Consider the following 16,485-nt stretch of genomic DNA (forward strand, 5'->3'; position numbering starts at 1 on the left):
AACTTCCCAAAGTCACTGCCTTACAGCACTTGGGGGGACTCAACTTCTGAAATAAAAAATTGTCTCCAATACATTTCAAGAACATGTTGGATAGTCTGTGCCCTGATGTGTCATTTTCCCAACAGATGTGGAAATGTGAAAATGGCAGAGGTGCTTAATGATTTCTTTGTTTTGGTTTTCACCAAGAAGGTTGGTGGTGATTGGACATTTAACATAGTGAATGCCAGTGAAAATAAGGTAGGATCAGAGGCTAAAATAGGAAAAGAACAAGTTAAAAATTACTTAGTCAAATTAGATGTCTTCAGGTCACCAGGGCCTGATGAAATGCATCCTAGAATACTCAAGGAGCTGACTGAGGATATATCTGAGCCATTAGCAATTATCTCTGAAAAGTCATGGAAGACGGGAGAGATTCCAGAAGACTGGAAAAGAGCAAATATAGTGCCAATCTATAAAAAGGGAAATAAGGACAACCTCAGGAATTACAGACCGGTCAGCTTAACTTCTGTACCAGGAAAGATAATGGAGCAAATAATTAAGCAATCAGTTTGCAAACATCTAGAAGATAATAAGGTGATAAGTAACAGTCAGCATGGATTTGTCAAGAATAAATCGTGTCAAACCAACCTGATAGCTTTCTTTGACAGTGTCAAGGTTCCTCCCCCACTCTGAACTCTAGGGTACAGATGTGGGGACCTGCATGAAAAACCTCCTAAGCTTATCTTTACCAGCTTAGGTCAAAACTTCCCCAAGGTACAAAATATTCTACCCTTTGTCCTTGGATTGGCCGCTACCACCACCAAACTAATACTGGTTACTGGGGAAGAGCTGTGTGGTCGCGTCTTTCCCCCAAAAATACTTCCCAAAACCTTGCACCCCACTTCCTGGACAAGATTCGGTAAAAAGCCTCACCAATTTGCCTAGGTGACTACAGACCCAGACCCTTGGATCTTAAGAACAATGAACAATCCTCCCAACACTTGCACCCCCCTCTTTCCTGGGAAATGTTAGATAAAAAGCCTCACCAATTTGCATAGGTGACCACAGACCCAAACCCTTGGATCTGAGAACAATGAAAAAGCATTCAGTTTTCTTACAAGAAGACTTTTAATAAAAATAGAAGTAAACAGAAATAAAGAAATCCCCCCTGTAAAATCAGGATGGTAGATACCTTACAGGGTAATTAGATTCAAAACATAGAGAACCCCTCTAGGCAAAACCTGAAGTTACAAAAAAGATACACAGACAGAAATAGTTATTCTATTCAGCACAGTTCTTTTCTCAGCCATTTAAAGAAATCATAATCTAACACGTACCTAGCTAGATTACTTACTAAAAGTTCTAAGACTCCATTCCTGGTCTATCCCCGGCAAAGACAGAATATAGACAGACACACAGACCCTTTGTTTCTCTCCCTCCTCCCAGCTTTTGAAAGTATCTTGTCTCCTCATTGGTCATTTTGGTCAGGTGCCAGCGAGGTTACCTTTAGCTTCTTAACCCTTTACAGGTGAGAGGAGCTTTCCCCTGGCCAGGAGGGATTTCAAAGGAGTTTACCCTTCCCTTTATATTTATGACAGACAGGGTAACAAGCTTTGTGGATGGGGTGAAGCAGTAGACATGGTATATCTTGACTTTAGTAAAGCTTTTGAAACTGTCTTGCATGACCTTCTCATAAACAAACTAGGGAAAATCAACCTAGATGGAGCTACTATAAGGTGGGTGCAAAACTGATTGGAAAACCATTCCCAGTGAGTAGTTATCAGTGGTTCACAGTCATGCTGGAAGGGTATATCAAGTGGGGTCCCACAGGGATCAGTTCTGGGTCCAGTTCTGTTCAATATCTTTATCAATGATTTAGATAATGGCATAGAGAGTACACTTATAACGTTTGCAGACGATACCAAGCTGGGAGGGGTTGAAAGAGCTTTGGAGGATAGGATTAAAATTCAAAATGATCTGGAGAAATTGGAAAAATGGTCTGAAGTAAATAGGATGAAATTCAATAAGGTCAAGTGCAAAGTACTCCATTAAGGAAGGAACAACCAGTTGCACACATACAAAATGGGAAATGACTGCCTAGGAAGTACTGTGGAAAGGGATTTGAGGGTCATAGTGGACCACAAGCTAAATATGAGTCAACAGTGTAACGCTGTTGCAAAAAATGTGATCATCATTCTGGGATGCATTAGCAGGAGTATTGTAAGCAAGACACAAGAAATAATTCTTTCACTCAACTGTGCCCTGATTAGGCCTCAACTGGAGCATTGTGTCCAATTCTGGGCACTACATGTCATGTAAGGTGTGGACAAATTGGAGAAAGTTCATAGAAGAGCAACAAAAATTATTAAGGTCTAGAAAACATGACCTATGAGGGAAGATTGAAAAAAATGGGTTTGTTTAGTCTGAAAAAGAGAAGACATAAAAGGTTGTTACAAGGAAGAGGGAGAAGTATTGTTCTTCTTAACCTCTGAGGATAGAACAAGAAGCAATGGGCTTAAATTGCAGCAAGGGAGATTTAGGTTGGACATTAGGAAAAACTTCCTGTCAGGGTGGTTAAGCACTGGAATGAATTGTCTAGGGAGGCTGTGGAATCTCCATCATTGGAGATTTTTAATAACAGGCTAGACAAACACCTGTCAGGAATGGTCTAGATAATACTTAGTCCTGCCATGAGTGCAGGGAACTGGACTAGATGGCCTCTCAAGGTCCCTTCCAGTCCTATGATTCTATGTCTGGGTAGTTGAAGTCCCCCATCACCATCAAGACCTGTGCTTTGGATGATTTTGTTTGTTGTTTATAAAAAGCCTCATCCACCACTTTTTCCTGGTTAGGTGGTCCGTGGTAGACCCCTACTATGGCATCACCCTGGTTTTTTTTTACCCCTTTTATACTTACCCAGAGACATTCAACAAGTCTGTCTCTGATTTCCTTTTCAACTTCAGTCCAGGCAGTCAGTCCAAGTATACACATTTTTGATACGTAAGGCAATGCCTGCTTCCTTTTTTTCCCTGTCTATCCTTCCTGAGCAAACTGTACCCTTCTATACTAATATTCCAGTTGTGTAATACAATATGCTTGCAGACAAGCATTCACTTCCAGGATGCATCTGTCTCTGCCTGGGCCCCATCCTTGCCCAGAAGGATTGAGGAGAACACACCTGTGTCCCCAGTTCCTTACTCCCAGATCCCTGTAGTCACTTCTGATCTACTCAGGGTCATATCTTGCAGTATCATTAGTGCCAACATGGATGAGTAGCATGGGGTAGTAGTCAGATGGCCGGATGATCCTTGACAATCCCTCTGTAACATTTTGGATACAGGCCCCTGGCAGGCAGCATACCTCCCAGGATGCCATGTCAGGCCAACAGATGAGTGCCTCCACCCGCCTCAGAAGACAGTCACCAACCACCACTACCCTACATTTCCTCCTGGGAGTGGTGGCTGTGATCATATGAGTTAATATTCTCATGTTCACTAGAAAACAGCATCAGCTATTCAAGAAAACCTTCTTTTAACCTTGATAATGTGACTTTGTTTATGAATTAAAAGATTTTTAACTTGCCTTTTAATTCATGACTAAGATGAAAAGGATGTAGGAGGTATTTCTGAAAAAAAGTTCCAATGCTCCTTCCTCTGTTGCTCTTTTTCCCCCACCCCCTCAAAAAAAATTTTCTCTAAATATTTTTTTCTACATTTTAGTTTAAAAAAATATTTTGAGCTGGTTGTTCACTGCCACGGTGTTGTCAGTGCTTATGATTTCATCTTGGATCTCACATTGGCTGGTGTGTTTCTTTTAAACTGCAGATCCTGGAGGCATGTGATTGGGGGGAGAATTTCAGCTTTCATTTTTTAAAAAAAGTAAGTTTCTAGCCCTCATGGTTTTGGAGAAATGCTTGAAAATGTGACTCAAGTGCACCCTGAATGCTCAGAAACGAGAAGGCAACTCAAAATATATTCTGTTTTCAAAATCATGATTTTTTTAAATCATTTTCGTGATTTTGAGGCAGCCTGATCCATAACATTTAAATGCTTCGGATTGGCAATAATGCTGCTGTGTAACTGCTGTTTATATTTCTTGAAGATAACAGTTGTCTGTGTCCTTGCCAGCACACAGCTACGCAGGTTTAAAATGTACTGTTATCCTTTTTCTTCTTTGTGGGTGAGCTGTTTAATCTCTCCTGCAGCTGAGGATATTTTCCTGCATTTCTATATTTCAATGGTCTTTTGCAGGATAAGAAATATCACTTCTGTTTCCTCACTTGTAACTAGAAAGATGGGTATTTTTATAGCATCTTTACCTTTCATTTGTTCATCTGCCTTCTGGTTTTCTTTAACAGTCCCTTTAAAATACATATCTGCTACCTCATTTAGCCCAGTAATAGGTCCACAGCAGGCTCAGAGCAGATGACCATTAATTAATTTATAATATATTTATATTGTTAAAGCTAATGAAATGTTAAAAAAATCTTGCCATCCTATAATGTATATACCAGATACTTAACAAAAGAAGAAGAAAAAATCAAATTTGCTAGATGGTATCCAAGCCAATGTATAGTTTGTATAGACTGCCATAGGAGTTTGTCTGAGTAAGGACTAAGTAAATAAGGATCTCAGGATTTGGCCCATATATTGTAAAAAGTAGAGATTAAACGTTGTTTAAACCTTGAAGTACTCTTTTGGGCAAAAAGTCTGCTTCATTCTGAATAACTTGAATACCTTAATTTCAACAGCATATGGGATACTTGTGTAATAAAGTGTATTAGGCCTCCATGTTATCTCAGCCAGGTTTGGGACTTAGCTTAAGAGTTCTGGCAGTGTATTACAATATCTGTTTGCAACTTCCTGCTCTTTACAACTTGCATTGAATTCATATGAGACAAGTCTTCATTTGGAGTTGTGAGTGCTCAGCAGTTCTGAAAATCAGACCTTTATTTCCTTAACCAAATCCTCCTCCTTTTGACTACCATGTTAATTCCAATTGAGTTCAATAGAACTATTAATTTGAATAACATGAACAGAGTTTGGCTGTTCAGTGGGAGGTCGTCTGAATAAAGACTGAGTAAAAACTAAGGACCAGATCATATCATCAAATTTTAAACAGAAGTCCCTATTGAAATCATTAGGGAGCACTACTGAAACATCACTGGCACAGCATGGACCTGAATAAGGACCTCAGGATTTGGCCCAAGGTTAATACAGGAAATTTCCTTTTTCCTCTTTTCACTTATATATTGCCATAAGTGTCTATTCTTTCAGGTTCTCATTTAGAGTAAAATCGTTTGAAATTCTTTCATAGAATCATAGAATCATAGAATATCAGGGTTGGAAGGGACCCCAGAAGGTCATCTAGTCCAACCCCCTGCTCAAAGCAGGACCAATTCCCAGTTAAATCATCCCAGCCAGGGCTTTGTCAAGCCTGACCTTAAAAACTTCGAAGGAAGGAGATTCTACCACCTCCCTAGGTAACGCATTCCAGTGTTTCACCACCCTCTTAGTGAAAAAGTTTTTCCTAATATCCAATCTAAACCTCCCCCACTGCAACTTGAGACCATTACTCCTCGTTCTGTCATCTGCTACCATTGAGAACAGTCTAGAGCCATCCTCTTTGGAACCCCCTTTCAGGTAGTTGAAAGCAGCTATCAAATCCCCCCTCATTCTTCTCTTCTGCAGGCTAAACAATCCCAGCTCCCTCAGCCTCTCCTCATAAGTCATGTGTTCCAGTCCCCTAATCATTTTTGTTGCCCTTCGCTGGACTCTCTCCAATTTATCCACATCCTTCTTGAAGTGTGGGGCCCAAAACTGGACACAGTACTCCAGATGAGGCCTCACCAATGTCGAATAGAGGGGAACGATCACGTCCCTCGATCTGCTCGCTATGCCCCTACTTATACATCCCAAAATGCCATTGGCCTTCTTGGCAACAAGGGCACACTGCTGACTCATATCCAGCTTCTCGTCCACTGTCACCCCTAGGTCCTTTTCCGCAGAACTGCTGCCTAGCCATTCGGTCCCTAGTCTGTAGTTGTGCATTGGGTTCTTCCGTCCTAAGTGCAGGACCCTGCACTTATCCTTATTGAACCTCATCAGATTCCTTTTGGCCCAATCTTCCAATTGGTCTAGGTCCTTCTGTATCCTATCCCTCCCCTCCAGCGTATCTACCACTCCTCCCAGTTTAGTATCATCCGCAAATTTGCTGAGAGTGCAATCCACACCATCCTCCAGATCATTTATGAAGATATTGAATAAAACCGGCCCCAGGACCGACCCTTGGGGCACTCCACTTGATACCGGCTGCCAACTAGACATGGAGCCATTGATCACTACCCGTTGAGCCCGACAATCTAGCCAGCTTTCTATCCACCTTATAGTGCATTCATCCAGCCCATACTTCCTTAACTTGCTGACAAGAATACTGTGGGAGACCGTGTCAAAAGCTTTGCTAAAGTCAAGAAACAATACATCCACTGCTTTCCCTTCATCCACAGAACCAGTAATCTCATCATAAAAGGCGATTAGATTAGTCAGGCATGACCTTCCCTTGGTGAATCCATGCTGGCTGTTCCTGATCACTTTCCTCTCATGCAAGTGCTTCAGGATTGATTCTTTGAGGACCTGCTCCATGATTTTTCCAGGGACTGAGGTGAGGCTGACTGGCCTGTAGTTCCCAGGATCTTCCTTCTTCCCTTTTTTAAAGATTGGCACTACATTAGCCTTTTTCCAGTCATCCGGGACTTCCCCGGTTCGCCACGAGTTTTCAAAGATAATGGCCAGTGGCTCTGCAATCACAGCCGCCAATTCCTTCAGCACTCTCGGATGCAACTCGTCCGGCCCCATGGACTTGTGCACGTCCAGCTTTTCTAAATAGTCCCTAACCGCCTCTATCTCCACAGAGGGCTGGCCATCTCTTCCCCATGTTGTGATGCCCAGCGCAGCAGTCTGGGAGCTGGCCTTGTTAGTGAAAACAGAGGCAAAAAAAGCATTGAGTACATTAGCTTTTTCCACATCCTCTGTCACTAGGTTGCCTCCCTCATTCAGTAAGGGGCCCACACATTCCTTGGCTTTCTTCTTGTTGCCAACATACCTGAAGAAACCCTTCTTGTTACTCTTGACATCTCTGGCTAGCTGCAGCTCCAGGTGCGATTTGGCCCTCCTGATAACATTCCTACATGCCCGAGCAATATTTTTATACTCTTCCCTGGTCATATGTCCAACCTTCCACTTCTTGTAAGCTTCTTTTTTATGTTTAAGATCCGCTAGGATTTCACCATTAAGCCAAGCTGGTCGCCTGCCATATTTACTATTCTTTCGACTCATTGGGATGGTTTGTCCCTGTAACCTCAACAGGGATTCCTTGAAATACAGCCAGCTCTCCTGGACTCCTTTCCCCTTCAAGTTAGTCCCCCAGGGGATCCTGGCCATCTGTTCCCTGAGGGAGTCGAAGTCTGCTTTCCTGAAGTCCAGGGTCCATATCCTGCTGCTTACCTTTCTTCCCTGCGTCAGGATCCTGAACTCAACCAACTCATGGTCACTGCCTCCCAGATTCCCATCCACTTTTGCTTCCCCCACTAATTCTACCCGGTTTGTGAGCAGCAGGTCAAGAAAAGCGCCCCCCCCAGTTGGCTCCTCTAGCACTTGCACCAGGAAATTGTCCCCTACGCTTTCCAAAAACTTCCTGGATTGTCTATGCACCGCTGTATTGCTCTCCCAGCAGATATCAGGAAAATTAAAGTCACCCATGAGAATCAGGGCATGCGATCTAGTAGCTTCTGCGAGCTGCCGGAAGAAAGCCTCATCCACCTCATCCCCCTGGTCCGGTGGTCTATAGCAGACTCCCACCACTACATCACTCTTGTTGCACACACTTCTAAACTTAATCCAGAGACACTCAGGTTTTTCTGCAGTTTCGTACCGGAGCTCTGAGCAGTCATACTGCTCCCTTACATACAGTGCTACTCCCCCACCTTTTCTGCCCTGCCTGTCCTTCCTGAACAGTTTATAACCATCCATGACAGTACTCCAGTCATGTGAGTTATCCCACCAAGTCTCTGTTATTCCGATCACGTCATAGTTCCTTGACATCACCAGGACCTCCAGTTCTCCCTGCTTGTTTCCAAGGCTTTGTGCATTTGTATATAAGCACTTGAGATAACCTGTTGATCGCCCCTCATTCCCAGTATGAGGCAGGAGCCCTCCCCTCACAGACATTCCTGCCTGTGCTTCCTCCCGGTATCCCGCTTTCCCACTTACCTCAGGGCTTTGGTCTCCTTCCCCCGGTGAACCTAGTTTAAAGCCCTCCTCACTAGGTTAGCCAGCCTGCTGGCAAAGATGCTCTTCCCTCTCTTCGTAAGATGGAGCCCGTCTCTGCCCAGCACTCCTCCTTCATGGAACACCATCCCATGGTCAAAGAAACCAAAGCCTTCTCTCCGACACCACCTGCGTAGCCATTCGTTGACTTCCACGATTCAACGCTCCCTACCTAGGCCTTTTCCTTCCACGGGGAGGATGGACGAGAACACCACTTGTGCCTCCAACTCCTTTATCCTTCTTCCTAGAGCCACATAGTCCGCAGTGATCCGCTCAAGGTCATTCTTGGCAGTATCATTGGTGCCCACGTGGAGAAGCAGGAAGGGGTAGCGATCCGAGGGCTTGATGAGTCTCGGCAGTCTCTCCGTCACATCGCGAATCTTAGCCCCTGGCAAGCAGCAGACTTCTCGGTTTTCCCGGTCAGGGCGGCAGATAGATGACTCAGTCCCCCGGAGGAGAGAGTCCCCGACCACCACCACCCGCCTTCTCCTCTTGGGAGTGGTGGTTGTGGAACTCCCAACCTCAGGACATCGCATCTCATGCCTTCCAACCAGCGGAGTCTCCTTCTGCTTTCTCGCCCCAGACATATCATCTGGTCCACTCTCCGCAACGATACCTGTGGAGAGAACATGAAAGCGGTTAGTTACCTGTGTCTGTGTTACTGGAACCCGGACATTCCGCTTACCTCTTCTGGAGGTCACATGTCGCCAAGCTTCTTCACTGGCCTCTTGGCTCCTCTGTGCAACCTGCTCTATATCTGTAGAGCTTTGTGCCCCTAGAAGCCTATCCTGAGTTTTGTCCAGAAAATCCTCCGTTTCCCGTATGCAACGCAGGGTTGTTATTTGTTGCTCCAGACCTTCAATCTTCTCTTCCAATATGGAGACCAGCTTGCACTTTGTACAGACAAAGTCGCTTCTGTCCTGTGGAAGAAAGACAAACATGGCACATCCAGTGCAGGTCACAACAGCTGAACCCCCCCCTTCCATATCACCTTCCTACTACGAGCTTCCTCAGAGCAGTTTGCAAGACGTAAGCCTCACTGGGCTCCCTCCAGGCGAACTCCCAGGCAAACTCCTGCTGTGAGCTGCTCTGCTGTCCCCGCTGCTCAGCTGGTTCTCCGCCGCTCAGCTGGTTCGCGAAGCTCTGGCTATTTTTAAACAGCCAGGCTTCCCTGTCGCAAACAAACAGACAGACCTTTCAACACCATTTAAAGGACATTACTGACCTCAAAACACAGAGCCAAAAAAGAACATGAGCTATACAATTCTATCAGATCTCTTAAAATCCTCAACTTCGATGATGTTCAGCTGAGGCAGATTTCCTCATAACTTGCTTCGGTTTCTGGCTTGATTCTTGCCTAAACATCAGTTGTCATCATAACCATCAATGAGGTAAGAATCTTGAGCTAAAAATGAGTTTCCTTTAAAGGAGCAAAACTTGCTTCTTTGATTAAACCCATAAGACTAAACCATCTCCTCACGTATCCTTGAATATTAGGGGATGGTCTACAGTTCCACAAGCTCATCTGCCCCACTTAAACTTAACATTTCCTGTTGCACCCAGATGACTGATACTGAATGTCAAATATTTTTTCAGCCATAGCAGGATTCCCTGAGGCAGGTGCAATAATGACCATTGTTTTTGTGCCTGCGCTTTTGAGGAGTTTTGTATTTTGAAGAATATTAACATTCTGCTTAGAAGGATACACAAAACTTGTCAGCCATCCTTATTCGTCTGTGTTTGTGTTCATACATCGAAACAATGAGTCCCTGGAGCAAGACAAACCCATCAGAAGCAAGAAAGAACACAGAAAATAGATTCTAAACTTTATGCAGCTGATTGATAAAGGGAGTTACTTACTACTCAAATAATGTTATATTGAAATCCCAAGCACAGAAAAATTGTAAAATGTTAATAATTTGGGATTTTGCCCTTGTGCCCTATATTGAGACAAAGGACTGTAGTTGGAAGTGACTTTTTAGGTGTTTGAAATGAAAGAATAAACAAGGTTAATTTCAATTTAAAATTATGACTATCATTCTATGTTTTAAAATAACTAAAAGAATGGTCAAAATGTTAGTTATTAAAAATATAAATGATTACAGGAAATGCAGCATAGAAATGAAAGATAGAGACTGTGATTATTTCTGTTGAGGTTGCAGAATTTATGTCAAATATTTTATAATAATTGCCTAAATAAGTAGAAATGTGTTAGCTGCACTATTTTGCTGGAACATTGGCATTTTTATAATGTTCAATTCAAGCCTTCCCTTGGAAGCCCTCATGTATTTCATTTTTATAATGATCACGGTTAATATCTGTTATCATTGTCTATGTCGAATACTATATTTAACTTCAATCTTTTGCTTCACATGCATGCAGGATGCTGGTGCACATGACACAGGATGATTAGACCCTCTGTATTCAAGGTACTTGATGCTAATGGGATTGAAGATGGGCTGAATTAAGGGTTTCTAGAGGCCCATACTGGCTGGGTAGTTCATAAAGAAGAAATTAAAAAAAAAATATGAGGAAGCTAGTCAAAAATACTGAAGCTTGAAACTGAGTAAGTCAAAGTCCTTAGACTTGTCAATTATACCATAATTGAGTCACAGAAGCCCTATTGTGAAGGATTAAGCTGCTCAAGAGGGCCCTTATTAATTATTGTGTTGTGGGGGGGAAGGCCCCAAAATATTTTATCTTAGAGAACTGGTCCCCAAACTTTTTACCTTGCGCCTCCCCTTACTCCTGTCCACGCCCCCCAGAGCTGCCCCTCTGCCAAACCTGCCTGGCGCTGTAGCCCCAGATGCCAGGTCACAATGGCAGGAGCAGGGAGTAGGGCCCAGCTCCGCAGAACAGGAGCCGCCACTGCAGGGTAAGAGTGGGGTGGACTCCGTTTCTAACCCCTCCTCCACCCTGGGGTCTCCCCACCACACCAGGCTAGCATTAGGATTCCGGTGCCAGGATGGAGGATGCTGCTGCAGGTCGTCGGTGCCCTCTCAGCAGTTTAATATAGTGCATCCGTTGAATTATGAGGCTACATCTGCCCCTGCTTATGATTTTATGCCTTGTGCTGGCCATCTACACAGGAGTGAATCTCTTTCCAATAAAACAGAAGATGTGAAAACTTTATACAACTTTTGGAGGAAATGTTAGGGTCTGTTAACTTCTGATGCAGTGAGAGCCAGATTCTGCCACTTTTGCTCACATGAAATAATTCTTCACTCTGTAAGTAATTCTATTGGGTGGGTTCATCACCCACTGAGATCTGCATGCAGCTGTCCCCATCCCAGGGTCTGCCACTTCCATGTCACAGTTTTTCTCTCTCTTCTCCCCCAACCCCATGGAAGAAACTCCATGGGTCCTTGGTCCACAGTAGAGGAGGGGACAGAGATTGGTTGAGCTGAAGGCAGGAATTCGCAGGCTGGGAGGATGGACAGTGTCTCCCTCCAGCCCTGTGAAGCTTACCTGGAAAAGATAATATATCTTAGGGTTATATTCTTTCTTCCATGGAGTCTCCTTCCATGGCTCCTAGGAACAGCTGTGGCAGAGAGAGTTATTGGTTGCATCGCATCAATGAAGTTGTAGTGCCAGGGATGGGAGAAACAGAGCTGACGTTAAGCATAAGCAGATTAAGCAATTGCTTAGGGCCCCAAACAGCTCAAGGGGGCCCCCTATTAATTATTCCTGCTTAGGGCCCCTAATGGGCTAGCACCAGCACTGGGAGGAGATGGTTTGCTGGGGTCCAGAGCAGCTGTGGAAGCACAAGTCTTTTTCCCTATGGCTCTGTATTTCCTACAGATTCCTTAATTTGCATGGTTTCTGCATGGGGCACATGGAAAACCCATCCTCTCCCAATGGAAAATTGTGGAGGGATCTCAGCAAGAGAATTGTTGCAGATATATCTTTTCCCCAAATCCCTTCCTCCATGTGTCTTACAACAGGATGGGGTGATTCGGCCCAATTATTTCATAGGACTTCTCACAGAATAAGAGTACTCAATGAGAGTAAAGAGGCAGAATTTGGGTCCTACCTTTTTCTTCTCTCATATAAGAGCAAGACTTCTGAGAGAGAGAGTGAGATAATATAAAAATGTAACAAAATGAGAAAGTTACATACAAAAGATAGCTACAAGTTAATAATCAGTTAAAAATAAGAATTAAATAAAAAAGTAGGTAAAATAAGAGGGTAAGAATAAATATAATAGGAAAGTAAAAATACAAGTAAATACAGTAATAAGATACATACTTCTATTATGTAGTTACATTTATGGAAGTGTAGGAATATAGAAAGCAAAGAGAAGAAACTCCCAAGCAACCAGCACTAGCAGCCAAATCTTTAATCCAATTTTCTACGAATTCTTGATTTGGATAAGTACAATTTATTTTATTTTGCCCTGCTTTTGGGGTAATTTTTTTTAAATTATGGGAGAGAGTCTTGTTGTTTAATGCATATGGAAATCAAAGAAAAGTGTTGTGTATATACCAAAAGGAAGAGAAGCAAAATGTATATTAGTACATTTGAAACTTAAAGGTTTTGAAAGGCCCAGGAATTTAAGAGAGGTGACCTGCCTATATTCCAAACTCCAGACCTGACATCATCTACTCCCAATACAATGAAGTGACCTAAATTGATTCCAGATTCTACCTTTAATTATACTAGATTGCTAGAAGAATTAGAAGGAAACTGCCACTTGTTTAGTCGGATAGCCTCGTCTTGGAGGCATCCACTTTACAGGAACGTGACAATAGCAAGTCTGAGAAACCTAATGAAAAATTGTTTAAACCAGCTCCTACCCTTGTTTTACAACTTTTAAATATATGTGAACTAGAGTGTTGTATCTTTATTCATTTTATTTTTCTTTATTTTTCAAAACATACTGATATAATGAAGGCCAATATTTTCAAACCTGGATGCCAAAACAGTCTTCTGGATATGTATCTAGGCTCCTACATTAAAGTTCCGAGCAGCTACAACTTCCATTACCCTCACTGCTACCCAAACTGTGCTGGCTTCCTGATGTACTGCCAGGATTTAGCCATACATGTTTTGTTTATACACTGGAATTCTTACCAAATGTAAAGCAACTTAGAAACAAGTTTTCATTTCCTACATTAAGTGTCCACATTACCACTGTTAGGAATTACAAATTACTACCTGGTCAGACTACCCATTGCCACAGGGCCATTACAGTTTCTGGGGATCATAGGAACACTGCATCCACATGTTCTTTTCCTTGGACATACTACTTGCTCTCGGGGCCAGGAAGGAGGAGTAGAGCTGCAATGCCAGCTCTGTGATCTCCAGAAATTTCCCTTTGCAAAAAGGGAATCCTCAGGGCCAGACCAATGCAAAGGAGTCCTAGTATGTATGAGATTCTGGCCCTAGGGACAAAAGTTTAAAAAAGTATTTAGGTGCCTGGTGGATTTTCAAAAAAGCATTTATCTGTATCTTTAGGCAAATACATTTAGCAGTCTGGCTTCTAATTTCTGTCAAGTGATATTATAATTTATGAAGTGAACCTAGGGTTCAGAAACACAGAGATAATGAGCTACATTGCAAATTGTTGCTACAGCTCTTACAATAGCTTAAGCATAGTATGATCTTTCTAAAAATATTATTGCACAGTGCAATTCCCTGATGGATACTGCATTTGCCTTACAATGGGGCTAGAACACATTTCAGTCCAGAAAATAAACAGTATTGTGTAATTAGCGAGACAAGGTGGGCGAGGTAATATCTTTTATTGGACCAACTTCTGTTTGTGAAAGAGACAAGCTTTTGAGCTACACAGAGCTCTTCTTTAGCGGTGACACTCTGAATACCTTTCCAAGAGCTCTGTATTTTGTTTAATATTGTATATTCCCAAGTTTTATCTCTGAGTGCTAATTAATTCTTGATTGAACCATTTCTTGATTAGATCAGAATTATCTATAGTAATCTCTCATTTTTAATGTTTTAAGATAATTTTACCTAAATTGTATCCACTCTGACCCATTTCAGTGGGACTTTGTGTAACTGTCTTGTGTTGTGCAGCATTTGTAATGCATTTCTAAAGCATGACAATATTATAGTACTGTACATATCTAGTGTGACGGACGTTATAGGTTTTATCAAGATCAGAATGTGGCTCTCAGACTCAGACCCACAGAGCTACTTAGGTGCCAAAGTTCCAGTTTTAGGCTCCACTGCAATCCACGAAACTGCCAAACCCTGTAGGTCACTCTGTGACTAAATTTTCAGGGTAAAAGTTCCATCTGCACCTAAGTTTATTCTTCTGAGCATGCACACTGTGGTCTCCCTCTAGGCACCAGGAAGCCTATCTCTAACCTAAGCCCCAGAGGAATCCATGAGCCAGGGGAAGATAGGTAGTCCACCTAAGTCACATATGGGGCCCAGGCTGGTCGGCATGCTCGAAGGCTGCCTACCAGACTGGGTCCCATTCAAAACAGTGGTGGGGCTGCTGCTATCCACCTTATAACTTTTAGCCCAGTAGTTATAGCACTCATATGGGCAGGGGTGGAAGTAACTTAAAAGTCTTACTGGTATGGGGGCCTGGCTCCACACTCCTTTAAGGGGCGGGGCCTCAGACAGAAAGGGTGGGGCCTTGGGCAGAAGGGGCGGGGCTGGGGGTCAGCCTCCCCCAGCCAGCCCTTCAGCACTGCCTGGCCTAGGCCACCCGGGGCTCCTGAAGTGATTTAAAGGGCCTGAGGCTCTGGCCGCTGCTGCAGTAATGGTGGCGGTGGCCAGGAGCCTTTTAAATCACCAGGCCCCAGGGAAGCTGCCCCTTTTGTCCCCCCCTTGGCGGCCCTGGGGGGCCAAAAGGGGCAGTTATGCTAAAGCGCTGCCACGGCAGTGCTTTAAGGACCCCACCGCTCTGGGGGAGAAAGGGTTTGCATGGGGGGATCTCCCACCTCTCAGGAGGTGGGCAGTAACCACTGAGCTATTGGGTGTTCTGATGTGGAGCTCCCTTAATCCCTCCTGTAGAAGTTGTTCCAATGTTGATTAAATAATAAAGAGTCATTGGGCCAGAGAGAGAGTACATGTGTGAGACTGACTCTATAGTCCAGTGGTTATGGCATCCACCAAGGAGATGCAGGATACAGTCCCCCTGCTCCAATGACTCTTTAATAATTTATCTACAGGGGAACAGTTTAGACAGGAGAGTGAGGGAGCCCTACATCAGACTATCCCATTGCTCTGTGCTCTTGAGAGGTGAGAGACCCCTGTTCAAATCATTTCTGCACCTGAGGCAGAGCAGGCAATTGAAACTGGGTCTCCCACATCCTGGGTGAGTGCGCTAGCCATTGTGCTAAAATTTTAAGGTGGATGGCAGCAGCAACATCACCACCTTCTCTTTCAGCTATTTTGTGTGGCGTGAGGAAGGCACCTCACTCATTCTTACAAGAAACGACTTAGGTGCCTAAGCTGCCTGACTCCAAGAGAGGGGTTCCTGTTCTGTATTGCTAGCAGATATAGGTGACTCCCAGCACTCCAGACCTAGACCCCAGACTTATGTCTCCATAAGAGTGGTTGGGTTTAGGACACACCCCTCTAATCAGCATCTTTCATTGGCTATCTTCCATTGCTCCCCACCTAGCATGCTGGCTTTTAGAATCACATTCTGAGGTGCCTATCTCTCTCCATTCATTGTATAGGGACTTAACTCAAGCTTTGTGGATTGCAGTGATGTTCTTGTGATTTTCTAGCAGCCTAAATTTTAGGTGCCGCAATGTTTAGTATCACAACACCTATGTCTCTTTGTAGATCCAGGCCTCATTTCTTACTCAAGAAAGATGGAATAAAGCTATCAGAATTTGGTCCCAGATGCAGAGTAGTGGAAATAAAGGTTATGTCTTCCCTGCAAATATATATATATATATATATATATATTGTTTATATTTGACAATGGAATGACTAATGCACATTAACTATCTCACTGTAAAATCCTATTGGAGACAAGGTACTGTAATTTTTACCACTAGATAGATAGGTGAGGTCAACACTACCCCTGTCTGTGGTTCATATTACCTAGCTGTGAAGCTACAGTGCCTTGACTGCACTAGAATTTAACAGTGAGATAACTAACTCACATTAATAATCTCACATTAAAACACACCTTTATTTGACAATGAAGACAAAGCTGAAGCTAAACAAAATTCTACAGCATCTCATAGGAAAA

The 16,485-nt window shown here is 43.3% G+C and overlaps 1 protein-coding gene across 3 annotated transcripts in view; it reads left to right on the forward strand.

Moving 5' to 3' along the window:
- Positions 1 to 16,485, forward strand: part of CCDC146 (coiled-coil domain containing 146) — a 127,317-nt gene that overhangs the window by 49,529 nt on the left and 61,303 nt on the right. Inside the window, exon 2 of one of the 3 annotated variants that reach the window (XM_073328560.1) lies at positions 10,686 to 10,732. The exons of the other annotated variants lie outside the window; for them this stretch is intronic. Coding sequence (XP_073184661.1) covers positions 10,709 to 10,732 — 24 coding nt within the window. The 5' untranslated portion in view covers positions 10,686 to 10,708. The remainder of the gene's footprint in view (positions 1 to 10,685; positions 10,733 to 16,485) is intronic. 3 annotated transcript variants of the gene reach the window in all.

Source organism: Lepidochelys kempii, chromosome 1, assembly GCF_965140285.1.
Source record: "Lepidochelys kempii isolate rLepKem1 chromosome 1, rLepKem1.hap1, whole genome shotgun sequence".
Lineage (NCBI taxonomy): Eukaryota > Metazoa > Chordata > Testudines > Cheloniidae > Lepidochelys > Lepidochelys kempii.